Source organism: Pectinophora gossypiella, chromosome 5 (genome assembly GCF_024362695.1).
Source record: "Pectinophora gossypiella chromosome 5, ilPecGoss1.1, whole genome shotgun sequence".
NCBI classification, from domain to species: Eukaryota; Metazoa; Arthropoda; class Insecta; order Lepidoptera; family Gelechiidae; genus Pectinophora; species Pectinophora gossypiella.
In genome coordinates, this window is record NC_065408.1 from 9,305,997 (window position 1) to 9,323,104 (window position 17,108).

At 34.9% G+C, this 17,108-nt stretch overlaps 1 protein-coding gene across 1 annotated transcript in view; it reads right to left on the minus strand.

Annotated features, from left to right (window-relative positions):
• LOC126366873 (RYamide receptor-like) overlaps window positions 1-17,108 on the minus strand; it is a 47,189-nt gene that overhangs the window by 14,555 nt on the left and 15,526 nt on the right. The window contains exons 2-5 of the mRNA XM_050010206.1: window positions 15,702-15,796; window positions 14,847-15,049; window positions 12,402-12,550; window positions 775-896 (exon numbers count right to left, since the gene is read on the minus strand). Coding sequence (XP_049866163.1) covers window positions 775-896; window positions 12,402-12,550; window positions 14,847-15,049; window positions 15,702-15,796 — 569 coding nt within the window. The remainder of the gene's footprint in view (window positions 1-774; window positions 897-12,401; window positions 12,551-14,846; window positions 15,050-15,701; window positions 15,797-17,108) is intronic.

Below are 17,108 nucleotides of genomic sequence, written 5' to 3' on the forward strand. Positions count from 1 at the left end.
AAAGTTTATATTAAATGTAAGAAATAACTGATACTTGTTTCCTGTTTAATTTACCAAAGTTATTTCAGAAATGTCAAACCGCTCAGACTAATCACAACTTAAAATTATTTTATTCCTACGGGCAAGGGCGAAATTGTATCGCACTTTTCCAACGAAGCAACAAGGAGGGTTATATGTTTGATCGCTATGTATGTATGTATGTATTCTAAAATATTATTAGATATTTATAACAAACAGAAAATTCTTTTGAATAGCGGACTTCCTGTGTTGTAAAAAAATTCTTGTAGCCAGTATTTGTAGAAATTAAGAAAATATTTACTACACTAATATCCGTTATTTCATAAAATAAATAAGTATTAAATATCCATCAGTCATAAAAAATAATTTACTGCTTTCTACAGGGAGAGGAATATATAATTTATTATAGAAATTGAGGCGAATATCTATTACTACTTTGTAATGTTATCTTTGGTACATATAGCGTGTTCTATACAGTCACACTGGTGTACCTAATGACTAGTATAACCACGAGCTTCTAATAATGACTTAACCTAACTTTGGTACTGTGTCTAATTATGGCATTAAGCAAATGTCTTAGGAGAATGAAAAGCAAAATTATTACTGTCTACTAAAAGAGACAGAAGACAAAATGCTTCATTTCTAAAAGGATTTCATAGGAGATTTTATAGCGCGGAAAGGAGAAGTAAAAGACTTATTGCGCCCTTCTTGCAGGTAATAAACTTAACTAAAGGACATAAAATGAAATGATTATACCTGGATCCACTTCATCCTCCATGATGACGACCCAAAACATGGCCATTGGAGCCGCTAACGATAATGCCAGAACCCATATAAAGACTATTATCACTTTTGCTACCCGCTTAGATGTGTGGGCGCTGAAACAAAGACGGAAATGTTTTATTAATGCTGAAACATATACAAAGGTGCCGATTCCGACAGAAACAAGCTTAATTTCAATTTAGTTTGACAGTTATGAGACTAGCTCTCTCTCTTTGCACTTGTCGTAAGAAGAGGATAGGGCATTTTTATGAACTGTCAAAGTAAATTAAAATTAAGTTTCGGTCTGCGAAATTTTGTACGCCTATAAATATCCAACTAACTATACACATTCAACCGGAGGGGGTATGGAGCATACTCCACCACGCTGCTCCACTGCGGGTTGGTGGAGGTGTTTTACGGCTAATAGCCGGGACCAACGGCTTAACGTGCCCTCCGAAGCACGGAATCGTCTTACTTTTTCGGACAATTAGGCGATTCAAGCCTGAAAAGTCCTTACCAAACAAAGGAAAGTCTCACAAAGTGATTTCCAGATCGTGAGCCTAACGGTCTAACCACTAGACCACGGAGGCTGTTACTAGACCACGGAGGCTGTTACTAGACCACGGAGGCTGTTGCCCCCCAACCCTCTCTGGTTAATTGAGGGGAGGCCTGTGCCCAGCAGTGGGACGTATATAGGCAGTTTATGTTTACACATTACCTGTATATACCGGTATATATCATATGAGACGCAGGAATACCACCTACAGAAACATAAACTTACGCCATAAATAAACAGAGAAGATTTGCACCAACTTTTGATACGAAGTTTTGAGATGTGACCGTATGGACGGGTCCCAATTTATCGCCCACATATTTAGGTCAGTCAGTAACAAGTTACGAGCGGTTCAGCCTGTGGGTTCAGCACATTCAGCAGTGGTTACCGCAAAATTGTTCGATCTGATCACCAGTGGTCGTAATTCGATTAAAAACTGATTGCACAGTATGGTATGGTCGTCGCATAGGCTTGATTACGCTCAATAATACTAAAATCTTTCTATCGGCTTACCAAAGGCTATCATGGTTCTTGTCTTGTGTGAGACGTGAGATCAATAACCGACATCATCAACCCTGGTGGCAGGGTTACTATTGAACCGCCATAAGACCCTGGCATGGTTCTTGTAACGACTACGTATTTACGTACTTACTTAAGTAAATCATAGGTATACAAAATATAGAAATACTAACGTTAGGTGGTTTTAAATTACAGGAAATGCAATTGTTTTGTGTGATGCTCCCTGGCCGGAGAAAGAAATAAATAATACATCATATATAAACAGCCTATATACATCCCACTGCTGGGCACAGGTCTCCCCTCAATCTACCGGAGGGGGGTAAATAATACATCAAAGCATTAAAATAAAATGAATGTTAGAAGAGGTCTGGCCAGGGAGTATTTATCCCCAGCCGTGCCACCGTGAGTTTCAAAAATTATAGTGTGTAATCAAGCAATAGGGACATATAAAAAAAGTGCGGAATCTCTACCATTTTACAAAGTATCTCCTATGCGAAGTATATCTTATGTATCTAAGCTTTAATAAGAAGTTATTTTTTTTTACTTATACCTCTTAATTTCAAACAACAAATCTAGTATTGTTTGTGTAGGTATTAAAATCAATTTATTATTTCAGTACTTTCTATTTTCGTGTTTTTCTTCAAGTAAACCGAAATGTTTATTTAAATATATACAAATCAAAGGGGACCGGCCAGGAAGTATCCGGTTGTAAATAATCTGTTTACAAGAAAGGTACAATGGAAAACAAGAATGCAAACATTTTAAAATTTCAAAAATTCAATTTAGCTATCCATTTTACCTTTCTCTATAAACATAATATTTGCTTATCGATGCAGCAAACATAACATAACGTAACATATCATAACATAACATAACATAGCATAGCATAGCATAGCATTGGCTTTTATTAATATTTAATTTTACTTATTGACCTTCAACAAGTTTATCCATGATGACGTTGAATAAATGATAATGATATCTAATTTCTGACAAATACTTTATTGCACAAACAGGAAAAAACAAAATACAAAACAAAAGAGAAATAGAATGAGTGCAATAGTCGGCATTTATAACACAATTTTTTACACTATTTATTTTGTTTTTTTTTTATTATAATAAATTTGCCCAGCAGTGGGACAATGATTAGGCTACAGAAAAAAAAAATAACGGACAGTAATAATGTGCAACATAATTGTTAGGGTATGCAAAAAATATATGTGTAACAATTTAAGTTTCAAAGTAATAGGGTCCTTATAGGGTCACTGGACAGATGGCAGCGCAGGCTTACCTAGACTAAATCTGTTTGTACACAAAGCACAGTACCCTAAAAATTACCTTAAATTATAAATTAAAATATTATCGTTTGTATTTGCTACAATTTTATGTTATTTATTTATTTTATTTTATTACATGTCGGACAAATGGGCACGGCATTCGCGCGTAGGGGCCGTCGAATCAATCGAGCACGAAATAGAGTCTCATTTATCTAACATACTTCAAAAAAAAAATAAGGAAAATAGGATTCAATTCGGTTAAGTGCAACACACTTTTAGATTTTCCAAATTTCCCCTTTCCTGTTATGTTAACATCTAGGGTTGTAACTTGCGGTGATGTGCACAGAGTGTTGTGTAAGGACTGTGTAAAACGTAATACATTTTCTCAAGCTCCGAGCTCACCTAAACAATATGGCATGGAATCCTAATCTCCCCGTACCCTTAGAAATAATTTTGAAAGGTTTTTTGGTAGGGAAATCTTAACTGATTGTAGAAGCGACAATGATTTATTCTTTAAAAGAGGCAGAGGCATTTTGAGTTTATGAAAATGAATTGAATTGACTCCAAGATGTAAAGCTTCGATAAGGGATCGTAAAAAGGCCACATTGAAGCATTTTTTCTAAAAAAAATAACATTCAAATCTTCTATTACTCAAGTCAAGAAACCATCCTCCAAACTTCCGATTCAATTATGCGTCACGACGAAACACGACTACGTAGGTTCGCGGTGTTAGCTTTGTTGTCTGTAAACAACTATTTAAATCCTATTTTTAAAGGTAAAGCAACGCTGTATGGTGCGACGCAAACCCTAAACTATTCGAGAACTGTAGTACGTAGACCAAATGTACTTGTTTGACTAAGGACTGCTAATATCGTTATAGAGGACCTGGCTATACTTTGGACTGGTTGTATTCTTCTATCGTATCTGCGGACACCCTCATGCAGCGTATAAGCTCGCTAATATCTATCTTAGTGTAATTGCTTCATCATCACCTGCCCATTAACGTCCCCACTGCAGGGGCACGGGCCTTCCCTATGGATGGATAGGGAGATCGGGCCTTAAACCATCACGCGGTCCTAGTGCGGATTGATGGTTATTAACGACTGCTAATGCAGCCGGAACCAACGGCTTAACGTGCCTTCCGAAGCACGGAGGAGCTCGAGATGAAAACTTTTTTTTTTGTGTTCACCCATCCTATGACCGGCCTTTGCGAAAGTTGCTTAACTTCAATAATCGCAGACCGAGCGCGTTTACCGCTGCGCCACCGAGCTCCCGTAAAATGCTTGAGTCGCGATTAAATGAAACTGCAGATACTTACGTGAGGTGATTACGAGTAAATTAAAAACCAAATCAACAAAATCATATCTTTTTTAAAAAGCAAAGACGACACAGGTGGAAGAATTGTGATGGCTAAAGTAGAGCGAGGTTGTTTTATTTTTTTAGATCTCTTGCTTTCTGACTTGATTGGTTCTGAGTTATCATTATTTTTTTTGTAAAAAAAAATATCTAATTCGGACAGAACTGAAGAAACAGAAAAGAAGAAATCCGACTCAGATTTTATCGATGTATTTTTCTCTTTGTGAGTTTCCCTAAGTACGTGTATGTGCTATAAAAGCAAAAAAAAAAACCATTGTGTAAAATTAATCTTTGAGAACTATTATCCAGCAACAAAATAACAATGGAGAATTTCAACTGGAGTTGTCAGTTACTTACTAATTGTTGGGAAAGGAATATTCTTGTTTTTATTTTGTTTTTTGAGACTATTACCCTATTTATAAACTTACCCCGATTTATTTTTTTACTACATCATTCCATAGCCTATTTTAAAACCAAACATATACATATACACAAACACACACACGCACACGCACACACACAGATACACACATACATACACACAGACACATACATCCATACAAATCATAAAAAAATCATATATGTTATACATACATATGTTTTTTTTTTGGGAGTCTCATATCCTTGATTTAAACGCGGTAAGAACCTGTTATTATGTGTTTAAATTATTTTAAAACCAAACAAAACTCTGTTGTTAAAGGAATATACAGTTAGTTCCGTGAGCAACCCGTAGAAAAGTTTTATCATTCAAGAAGTTCCTCACAATGCGTTAGTCTTTGAAAATAATCCTCAAGTCAATATTTGTTTCGTAAGTGCTTGTGCTAATATTTGATACGGCTTCTGTGGCTCACAGTACAATAACATTTTCCTGATCTCTTTCTCGCTATGTTTTTATTTTTATTATACAAATGATAATTCTTCATGTGAATTCTATTTCTGTTTACTTTATTTACAACACAAGCACAGTAAAACATGATATCAAAAATATTTTATTTTATAATCGGATCATTACAGAGTTCTTAGAATTCAAGAGTGTATTTAAATCTATTGTTACTTAATAAATACAATTATACCAAACACGCCTAAGGATTAAGGAAAAATTTCAGAGAAATATACTTACTTACCTATTTTGTTGTTTCATACTTATTAGAACATGAGTTTACCGTAATAATCGGGTTTTAGTTTTGAAACTTTTATTTCTATTATTTTGGAGATAAAATCCATCCCGAACAAGTCTGAGCAGTCATGTAAGTAAACAATTATCGAGCAAATACAAAGAAACCTTCAAATAAAAGCCAGTGATATGTACATATTTGAAATATGCAAACTCGACACACTACCATTCATACATAACATAAACATAAACAACCTAATACGTCCCACTGCTGAGCACAGGCCTCCCTTCAGTCAACCGGAGGGGGTATGGAGCATACTCCACCACGCTGCTCCACTGCGGGTTGGGACACTACCATTCGAAAGAAAATTTTTTCGTCCTCAGTTTATGTCCTCTAGAGGTTACTACATTGAATTTAGCGTGACGTCACATAGCCTATAACCACCGGACAATCAAGACGCTTCTAGTGACACCTTATTTGTTAAATTCTGACAGGTGGTTTAGAAGGTAGGTTGGAACAGACGTGCCTACACACACACTATTATTCATATATACAGTATATGAATTCATGAATACATAGCGGTCAAACATATAACCCTCCGTTTTACTTCGCTGAAGTCGGTAAAAAATAAAACTTTATCGCTACGACTTAATGGAATCAACACAAACTTTTTAAAAGGAAAGCTTTTCACGCTTTTCTTTCGTAGGTAAATCGAATACCTGAATTCTGGTAGAATCCTTTTCGTGAATAAAGGATATTATTTTCAACGCGTCCTTTTCTAAGAAATTCATTCATTTTTTTATGAACACGTCTGAACAAAGGGAAATTTTGATAAAGTCTTTAAAAGCTATTAGATTGTTTTTTTTTTGTGGTATACGTTATTAGAGAGATATTATACTTCCGAAATTTCATAAATTAGGAAGAAATATAACTGGGAGATAGAGAAAATGGTTTCAGCAGGGGAACCAAAAATAGTAGTAAATAGTTGCTCATTCTACTTTTAAATTTTCTGCTTTTGGGTCATGAATAGACATATAGGATAATGTGCAATAGCAAAAAAGCTTGTAATAATAATGTAGGTATAGACAGACGTGATTGATATGACATTTCGATACTTGATTTATACCTAGTTGCGAGTATACTCTCGACAAATTGAAATTATTCAAATATATTCAATAGTTAGTTTCCACAGGTTTTTTCCTTCTCAGCCAATGTGGTTTAGAAAACAAGAGTTTTGGTATCTCTAACTTTCTATAGATACCTTAATTCTTTCTTTCCAACTTTCCACTTAATGACTCGCTCGACTAATACTCCCATGCATAATAATGAAGACATGGAATCGTCATCAATGTGAACATAATTCGCTGTGACAACACTTTGTCAACTTTTTTACAGATATAAAACTTTTCCCATTTGTGAATTGCTTGCGGTCACGCTGCTGTTGACATCGGAATATGTTTAAACGTTAGGCAGATCAGGTCAGGTGGCGGATCAGGGGGGTTAGGTTAGTTTGGGGGGGAGGGTTCTCAATTTTTCAATTACAAAAACATGATAATGCTAGGGAGAAGAGAAAATAAATCTGTGTAAAAATTAAGTTGTTCGTTAGCAACATAGAAGCTTTCAATTTAATGGATTACAGATTTTACAACATTTACCCTTGTCTAAAAATACTTAAAACGAAACAGATTTGTAAAAAAATCACGTAACGTTTATGAGTTTGTTTCTCTGGTTACATTGTTATTTTCCGTTGAGTCATGAGCCCCAAGGGGGCGATTACAAAGAAAAGCTATGATGCTCAATCACAAAAGTATACTTAATGTGTATCAGGAATCAGTGAAAAAATGAGTAAGTACTTACAACAACTTCAACGCGCAGATAATTCAACTTTTCATCCTATTTAGTACGTACATAATTATACCTTAGGTTTCTATCAATACATTGAAGGTGCAATGCTTAAGTTCCTTCTAATTTGAACATGACCAACTTTCACAAAGTAAACACTTCGCCATCTCCGCATTATCCCGTTTTCAACTGATCCTCGCCTAATCTAGAGTTTTTGTCAGGTCTGGTTTTTAGTTTTTGTTTTATTCAAATGTGCCATTCCAATTACTTATATAGATATAAATATAGTTATAATACATTGTTTTAGTATTATTAGTGGCAGCTTTCAAGTCATTTCTATAACAAAAAGGAAACGTGAAAAAAAAACTATTCAACAACAAACAAAAGCGATACAAATTGCTTCTTGCATCTGCAAGATTAATGGATACCTAGTTAAGTACACAGCTCTAATGAGTGAACTAACAAGGACCACAATAGCTCGTCGTGTGATAAATGATGTAGGTGCGATATTTTCCGCATATATTAGTCTCAAATGTACAGAGAAAGGAGTCCTCAGTTGCTATCAGTAATTTCGCAAATAGAGGTCACTCCATTTGCTTACTATTGGTATAACAAGCTTATGGGCCACTCCTATATCTTACACAAGTTACGGAAAGTGAACAATTGAGCCACAGCTAATGAGAAGAAGGCAAGAACGATACTTTACAAAATATTGTTTTAGTTTTGTCTATCTTTTAAATGTTCAGTCAACTCATGCTTACGTTCAGTACATTTTAAAGAGCGAGGTTGGCTATAATGTAGCCTGCATTTGAATAAAAGCATAACATCCCAATTGTGGTAGTTAGATGTACATCCGATATTATCGAGCTTTATATTCAATAAAACCTGCCTTTTTATTGTAAAAGTAAATTATTAAATGCGCAATTCTTTAACCGATACTTCTTTTCAAATCAGCTTTTATGCAGCATCGACTCTTCGCTTGGGGAATTTCTATTGGAAAATCAATAAAGACTGTCCTTTTAGTGGGGAAAGTATTGTTTCATCTGAACCATTCGCGGAATCAAAGGCGTTATAAAGTTAATTTATTCCCGCAATACGCGTGGCATTTGACTGGATATTGAAGAACCTAATATTCAAAAGGAGAGAAGATGAAATTATTAGTAAATTCAAAGGAAATATTCCATCAAAATGCTGCCATTTATCAAAATAATACTTTTGTATGCAATATCTTACGAATATTACAGCCTATCATAAAATATATGGTAAAGTGGCTATGTAATTTGAGAAGCAGTAGAGCTATTGTAGCTATCTGTTTGCAGGAGTTGTAGTAAAAGAGTAGGGTTGAACCGGCGACATCGGTTATCATAGAAAATCGGCGTTAGGGTCTTTTTAACCTCTTTCTTTTATTCTGTGATAATTATAAATCATGATTACTATTCTTGTCATATGTTTAACTTTAGAATACATCAATATAAAATTGTTCATTTTACGTACGTTTTTTTTTTTGTACGTATGTATATATACGTACTTAAACACACACTATACTTACGTGTAGCGTAAACTGTATTTCCCTACTTGATACTTTTTATATCCTCGTTAAATTCAATTCTTATCAGTCCTAGTTATCGAGGATCTCACGTGTTTTCTTTTAATTAATCCTTCATACTACTCACATTGACCTCTGTGTTGAACTTAGGTCACTATCTCAAACGAATTATTACTGAAGTTTCTGAAGTAACAGCTTGGGTTGGTGGTATCAACGGCAAGCTTAGCACTATCAGTAATGGTTGTAATTTCACCACTTTGCGGCTTCAGTTTGATAACATTTATAATAACGTCATGGCAATAAAATAATGGCTTTTGGAAGTTCATTTCGGTAATGGCTTCATCAAATGGGCATGGAAATGCTTGGAAAGTTGTTGGAGTAGGGAGCGTGCGCATTTATGGGTAACGGTGTTGTTGTTACTCTCCTAACGTCGTAAATTTTAATTTTTCGTTTATTTTTGACGGCATTAAATACTCAGCCAAACAAATGGAGAGCGCTGAGGGCTCTCACTCGATACAAGGGATCTCGTCGACGTATTACGTATATTAAGTGAACGTTACTGACTCTAACAAAACAAATACTCTATTGCACACATAGGAAATATAGAATAAAAAAACAAGAGACAAATGGAAAGAGACCATTTATGTCATCGTGCCTTAACCTTGTGTAAAGAGGGTTTATTTGGTTTATTCCTAAGCATCGTAACTAGCATTTGATGTAATTTTTACAACACCGGCATTTCGCATGAGCGCCGCGCACTTTACATATCCATATAAATTTATTGCTTTTTTTTAATATATACCTTATTTTATTCTATTTATCCGTAACTATCTCCTGAATGGTAAATGATATGGGGATAAGAGATAACTTTCACAAATTAGGGATACAAATTTTATGCGTAGGTAGTGAAAATGCAGTTTGTTATGTGCAACAAATGTCAGATAAAAGATAAAGGTGACAATGTAAAATGAGTTTTTTAAAGCGATTTAATGTAGATTTCCCTTAATCTGTATTAAGTAACTGTATAGAAATAAATAAAAGTAACAGTAAGCTTATAAATACTACGATGTACACAGCTAAACCACTCATGGATACTTTTCAGCCAGGGAAATGAATTCGGTTTGAGAATTCACGTTCCCTAAAGAATATAATATCATTCGATGCGATAGGTTTTGACAGCCATAAACTTCTCACGCACAGTATTTACATTCTATGGATCTTCGAAATAAGAAAGAAGTCCATTATCATGTTATTTTTCGATAGGACCATAAATTGTAGTATCAATATAAAATACATAACATAAAATATATAAAATACATAAAATACATAACATAAATACACCACCACCACCTCACCATATCACCTGATTGTCCGAAAAAGTAATATGATTCCGTGCTTCGGAGGGCACGTTAAGCCGTTGGTCCCAGCTAATAGCCGTAAAAACACCTCCACCAATATAAAATAAAGCATAAAATCTTGAATGTAATGTATTGCTGTCTATAGATTGTTGCCATCTAAATCTATTCAAACGGACGAGTAGGTAACTAACAGTACGATAGATATTCGAATACAATTCGGATTCAATCACTTTTGCGGTACATTTATTTGGTAGGACGTCTCTCGAATTCTTTTATTACGAAAATACGTTCTGTATGATTTCTGTATGGCATCCGCAATCCCTATAAATAACAAATCGTTAGATGACAACTTGTTATTTGCTTCCAAGTGACGCTAGTTAATCGTCGTTAAGCTCAATGTCCCTTTTTAACAATTGTGTCTGCAAAACTGAGTCGAACGAGATGTGTAGCTTACCACTCCATAAATATGGCCTGGTCCATAACGTTCCATAATTATTCTAGAAAAGATGTTTAAAAGTTCATAAAGCAATTTAGGGCTTCAGTCTCCTTTGGTCCGGATTTGTTCTGAATATAATTCATTTTCGAATATATCACTGATTTGGACTTATTTCATGGTAATTTTTACAATTTTAAAAATAAGCTTCAAAAGCATTTTATAAATGACGGGACCATTCGTCAATGATTACTTGCTAAATGTTTTCTTTTTTGTTTTTCTTTTGTTAGAAATTAAGACAATTATATTGTGTAGGTAAGTTATGTACGCCGTAACTGTGATTTACAACAGATTTATATATATATCGTGGCCATATCATAGAATTGATCATTTCATGAAATGATCGTCCATTTCATGAAATGGTCGTATTTCATGAAATAGAACAACATTCGTTGGCCACATCATGATGTGGTTTGGCCAGATCAATGAACACAAAACGTTTAACGATATGACCAACTAAATGCATGATTACTTCATGATATGGCCAAACGTTAGCGATCATATCGTAAAATAGTAACATTATCCACCGGTAGTGGCGCTGGTGTCGCTTTGTTTATGTTTTGCATAAAGGCGGCGGACAATAATTATTCTTGTGTGAACGCGAATAATACGAATAATAATGAGCAAATACAAGATAAAAGTTCATTGAAGCAATGTTTTGACACTAAAGTGAAAAGAAAAACTCGTATTAACAGTAGACAGCAACTTTATTTTTATTTTTAGGTTATATGGCAAATAATGAAGGTCGAGTGACCACGCTACGTAAATCAATGGACTATTATTGGATTTCAAAATATGATATAATTAAAACTGCGAATGAAGAGATATTAATTTTGAAAAAGAAAAATATAGACGATCCTACTGTCCGTAAAGTTTCTTTTTTTGACGTGACTTATTGTAGATATGCCGCAGATGGCATTAACTACTTGAAACAGGATTCTATTAAAACGCATAAATGTTTTTGTCATAATTTAAATTATCATAATCCTTTTTTTTATAATTTTTACAAGGCATAACAGTAGGTTAGGGTGCGGCGGGGGTGGCCCTTGGGCCACCCCTACGCCGCCAGTATGTTTATCTTACACACGAAAAGTATACTGAATGATGACCAATGGCATGAAATAGTGTCAAAAAATATGACGACGACTTCAAAGCGAGATGCAGTTACGGCGTATATGTCAACTACATCAACACTCCGTTAATCGAAAACGACTTTTTAATTTTTAATTGACTTTTAAACATTTTTGTACTTTGTACTAGAGTAATACATTATTTCCTATCTTATTTCGCGTTTTTATTACACCACTTATCATGGACACCCTACATTAATGATATGGCCAAACGTGGATGGAAATATCATTAAACGCTGACGTTTCAACGATATGGTCAGTTGAAGTTGGCCATTTCATGAAATACGACCATTTCATGAAATGGTCGATCATTTCATGAAATGGTCAATTCTATGATCTGGCCACGACATATATAATAAGAGTTAATTAGTATTAATGTATAAATGTAAACCATGTGGCAGAACCAATTAAATAAATAAATAAAGCTCAATTTACCTCAACGGCGTGATGATAGCTCGATGTCTGTCTACCGCGATAGCAGTAAGCGTGAACACACTCACGTTGACGCTGAGAGCTTGGACGAACGGACAGAAAGGACACATGAAGTGCGGTAGGAGCCATCGCTGCAGCAACGCCGCTTGAAACTGCAACAAATAAAAGGAATATAATACCGTATGTTACATAGTTGTAACACTTAATAGCTTGCAGCAGTTGCAGCATATAGAGTTGAATTGCAATAGCAGAACAAATGGGCCGGCGGGCACGACTTTGTATTTGACACCAAAAAAATTTAGCGCTCCGCCCACATATCTCGCGTTTATCCGGTCTGTGTGCAGCTTTAGATCTTTTATACACTGCAACTTTTTACAGCGATGCAAACGATACCATCGCTACACCAGCTATTAACAGAAATTTGTATCAATGCAGTAGCGATATAGCATTGATGCTGTATCGAGACAGTATAGCCGCTTTTAGAAGCGCGTGTGTGTGTTAAAGTTAATATTTTGCGCTTTGACGCAGCATCTCAACTGAATCGCGGCAGTATCGGTGCAAAAAGTCGCAAATGTATAAAGAGGTTTAGCTCACACACCAAACATAAACACATAAACTCATGAATCCTTGTGATGTTAGGTGATCAGCCCATTGCAGAATGTCAGAGTGGACACAATATCTTAGTAGACTTTTTCGGTATGTGCTGGATAAGCACTTAGCACTTTTTTATTATTATTATTTTGTAGATGCCTAATTATTATATTGTTATAATATGTATTATGTACTACGGCCAATGTTTCGAGTTAGGAAAACTTTTAACTAGGAATACCTAATGATGTGCGAAAGGTGCAAAGAAACAAAAAGCAATCAAACTTTAAATTTTCTCATTTCGTGGCTCTTTCTGTGTACCTAATTGAGTTACATCAGTTATTACAAAGTAATATGTTTTAACTATTGTCGATAGCTGGAATTTTCCGCCGCAAAAGTGAAACTAAGATGGAAAATTCCACTTGATATTAAGTCAGAATCATGAGCTGAATCATCCTCTCAGTATTCACTAAAACCCTGTATAGCTAGTATTGCTAAATTTTATGTTTATTTTTTTGTTGCCACAACTTGCTAAGTGCACAATATGAAAACTTTGCCGGCCACAAACATGTCATCGACTGACACAAACTACCGTGAAATGTACATAAATCAAACTATAATGGTATATCTATTGTGATAATGTTTCATAATATCGCACAGTTTCAATATCAAATTCAAATTTATATTTTATTGCAAAATGCCTCGGCCTACATTTATTACCTACGTAGAATTAATACAAAAACTCTTTACTAAAAACTGTCCTATTTATTATTATTTTTTCACTTTTTTTCTGTCTACTTATTGGCCGGGCGAATTGGAAGCGGTTTCACCATTAATATTACTTAGGAAACAACAATAATTCGGAGGCAACTCAACGTAACCTTTACTTGGCCTGTTTTCCTTTAAGGTTGGAAGGTCAGTAGTAATTGTTACAAACTCAAGTGCCTAACAATTTTTTTTGATTAAGTACCCGGTATTTATAATAAAGCGATATATTTAACAAACAAATGTGGTATATCTATTTATATTTTTATAAAAATATCACAACAACTTCAACAACAACAAATTGGTTTACGGCTGCACAAACGTCGGCTGGATTTCCTTTTTGAAACCGAATACCGTTTGACATACGAATTGCTCGAAAACGATAAGTCGAATGCCCATGAGATCGACAAATCATGAACTCGATAGGATGAGACATCAAAATCTCGAAAGAACATAACCTCAATAGAACAATGCCATGAAAGGTCGTTATTTTGAAACGTAAATTATGATTTCGGCTAAAGAAACCATTGATTGGCTCTCGGTAAATTAAGCTATCAGGGAAACAAGTAAGTTTTCACTGATTTAATCTACTATCCGGGAAATGTATTTCTATTAAGAGTTTTGAAATGCCGTAGGAAATCCAAAGCGGCAAACTCAAACATACCGAAACATAGAATTTGTGACAAACGCAGAGGTTTGTGCATATATAATTTATCTCACTTTACTAATTAGCTCCATTAAAGCATTTATAGTTTAAATTACCTTTAATAATAATGATATAACACTTTATCGTACAATAGGAACATAAAATACGATACAAACAACAAACAAGAACATAAATGGAAAATGGCAATTTTATTGCAAAGTCATCCACGCAACCTTTAAGTATAGGATATAATTGTACTTAACGAAAGTATAGCCATACGTACGGTGCAAACAAAATAATAAATCTGAGTATAGCTTTGTGATAGGTAAAATAATAAAGTACATAAACATTGGAAGGTATTCTCGTATTACAAAACTCTGGAGTAGCGAATACAATGCAATGCAATCTGCGATAAGTTGCGCAAACACAAAAAGATGAAAGATACTTACTTGGAATGGAACAGCGAACAGACCTATAACTATGTCTGCTAGTGCTAAATTGGCTATGTAGCAGTTGGTAACACTTTGCATTCGACGAGAGGTAGCCACTACCCACATGACCAGAAAATTACCCACAACTGCCAAAACTGATATCGACCCGTAGAGGAACGATAGCAGAACTATCATGCTAGTTGGAACGTCGTATAACGTATCTGAAACAAAAATTGTTATTTGTTTAACAAGAAGGCAAAGATATATTTTTCGTCGAGTAAGTACCTAATTTCCCTCTTGGGAAACCACTGCCCTATTTTTTCCTAAAAAAGTAGCATGGAAAATGCTGCATCGACAAGATCGTGGCTCTTAAATTGATGATGATGATGAAGTACCTAGTTTAAATCACGAACTAGCGCAGAACCACGATCGTAGTGAGTGATTTTAATATGGACTAGCTAGTGCTCAGCTGAGCACATTGAGAGATTTAAAGGCACGAGACATAAAAATAATTTCCTCTTATGTGAACATAAAACTTTTCACTCCGCGTTTTTTTTCAGCGAGAAAAGTTTTATAGATTAATGCTTACTAATATTAAAATATAATCTCGACTGTGTTGGGTCCTTGATGTATAAACCAATGTATTTATGGGTAGTAATGCAAAATGTGATATTTTTAAACTACATTCATAAGATCACGCCTATTTCCCATTGGGGTACGCTGAGACCACGGAGTTCTACTTTCTACGATCTTGACACACCACTTTTGCTTCTTCCATTCTCAAATTAATTTCAAAAATACTTCAATTGTGTAACTTTTGCTACCTTTTCGACATTAGATTTTGGACTACTCCAATGTGGGTAAATTACTTACCAATTGTATCATTAGTTCCATTATTTCCTAAATATTCTTCAATGGTCGCATTCACTGACCAATCTGCTTCTTCGTCTTGTGCAGAACTTGATGTACTGTAACAAAATTTTATAAGATTACGGGCGTGATAATTTGTTTGCAATAGGTTAGTTTCCAACTAGTCAAAACAATTACTTTTTACTTAATTTATATAAAAAAACACACTGCGACGTCATAGAAAACGTAATAAAATGTCGGACGTAAAATAGAAGTAAAATAGAAAAAGAAGATGTTTCTCTTCAGTTTAAATATTTTTCTGTCTTTATTTAGTAATCAGAATTTCATAATTTAAGAAAGGATAAACTACGCAATTGCCTACTTGACTATCTAATCAAATGAGATACTTTTAACGAACCAAAATGAGTTTTCTTTGGAGTTTGTATGAAAATGCTGTCCTGGGACTAATAAAAGCGGTAAACGCCGTACTCATTGTTACTTAATTCATAAATAGAACAGAAAAAAGGGCAGTGGTTTGACCTACGGGGTATATCGTAGAACTTTTGCCAAGGGATACGGTTGAAGACCTCAACGATCGCAGAGGCGGAGAAGGGAGCCATCGACACGGCAATGCCGGACGGAAAGGACTGTAATCTGGAACCTGATAGAGGACAGCAGTAACTGTCAGTACTATTCAGAAGCGGAGGACAGAAATCCTACTACGGCTTTGAAATAGACTACTCTGGACGTCCCACTAGCGTCAGACAGAGTACTGCGGGGACAGCCAATAAAGCCTTATAAAATATGAACCTTTTATAGATGTAAGACCGAATGATCTTTTAAAATCTAAATTCCACTGTTTAACTTGTGTCTGAAACCCTATCACAAATCATGAAAATGCATGAATACTATTTCATGGGCACTAGCCCACTTGCTGCTTTTAATACTAAGTCCCAAGGATGGATATGGTAAACCTTACGGTAAGAGGCGATCAGTGTGTTATCGAACATATTTTAATGGTCCATAATACAATCCCTCAGTCGTTTTTTACGACACGTCCAGGAGAAAATTAAGTAGCTAAACGTGTTTTATGATTCTGAGTCGCTGCTTATGCGGCATAGAAGCATTTATTCAGAATGAGCTCACAAAACTTAACCTTAGTCGAGAAGAAAGCATTTTATAATTCTTTATAAAAAATAAACTTTCTAAACGCCTTGCAAATTCTTTTTTTATGATTTTGTTGCTGAGTAAAAGCTTGTTCTAACCTTTGTTATTTATTTTTTTCCGCCGCTACACCACCGCTTTAGCAATACTGAAGTTCAAACAGATTAAATAATATCTGTCAACTATAATTAAAACACATATACTTAACGAGGTCTTATTCTGTCACCTGTACCAGTACCTATTTAGTAAAATATCTTACTTACATTC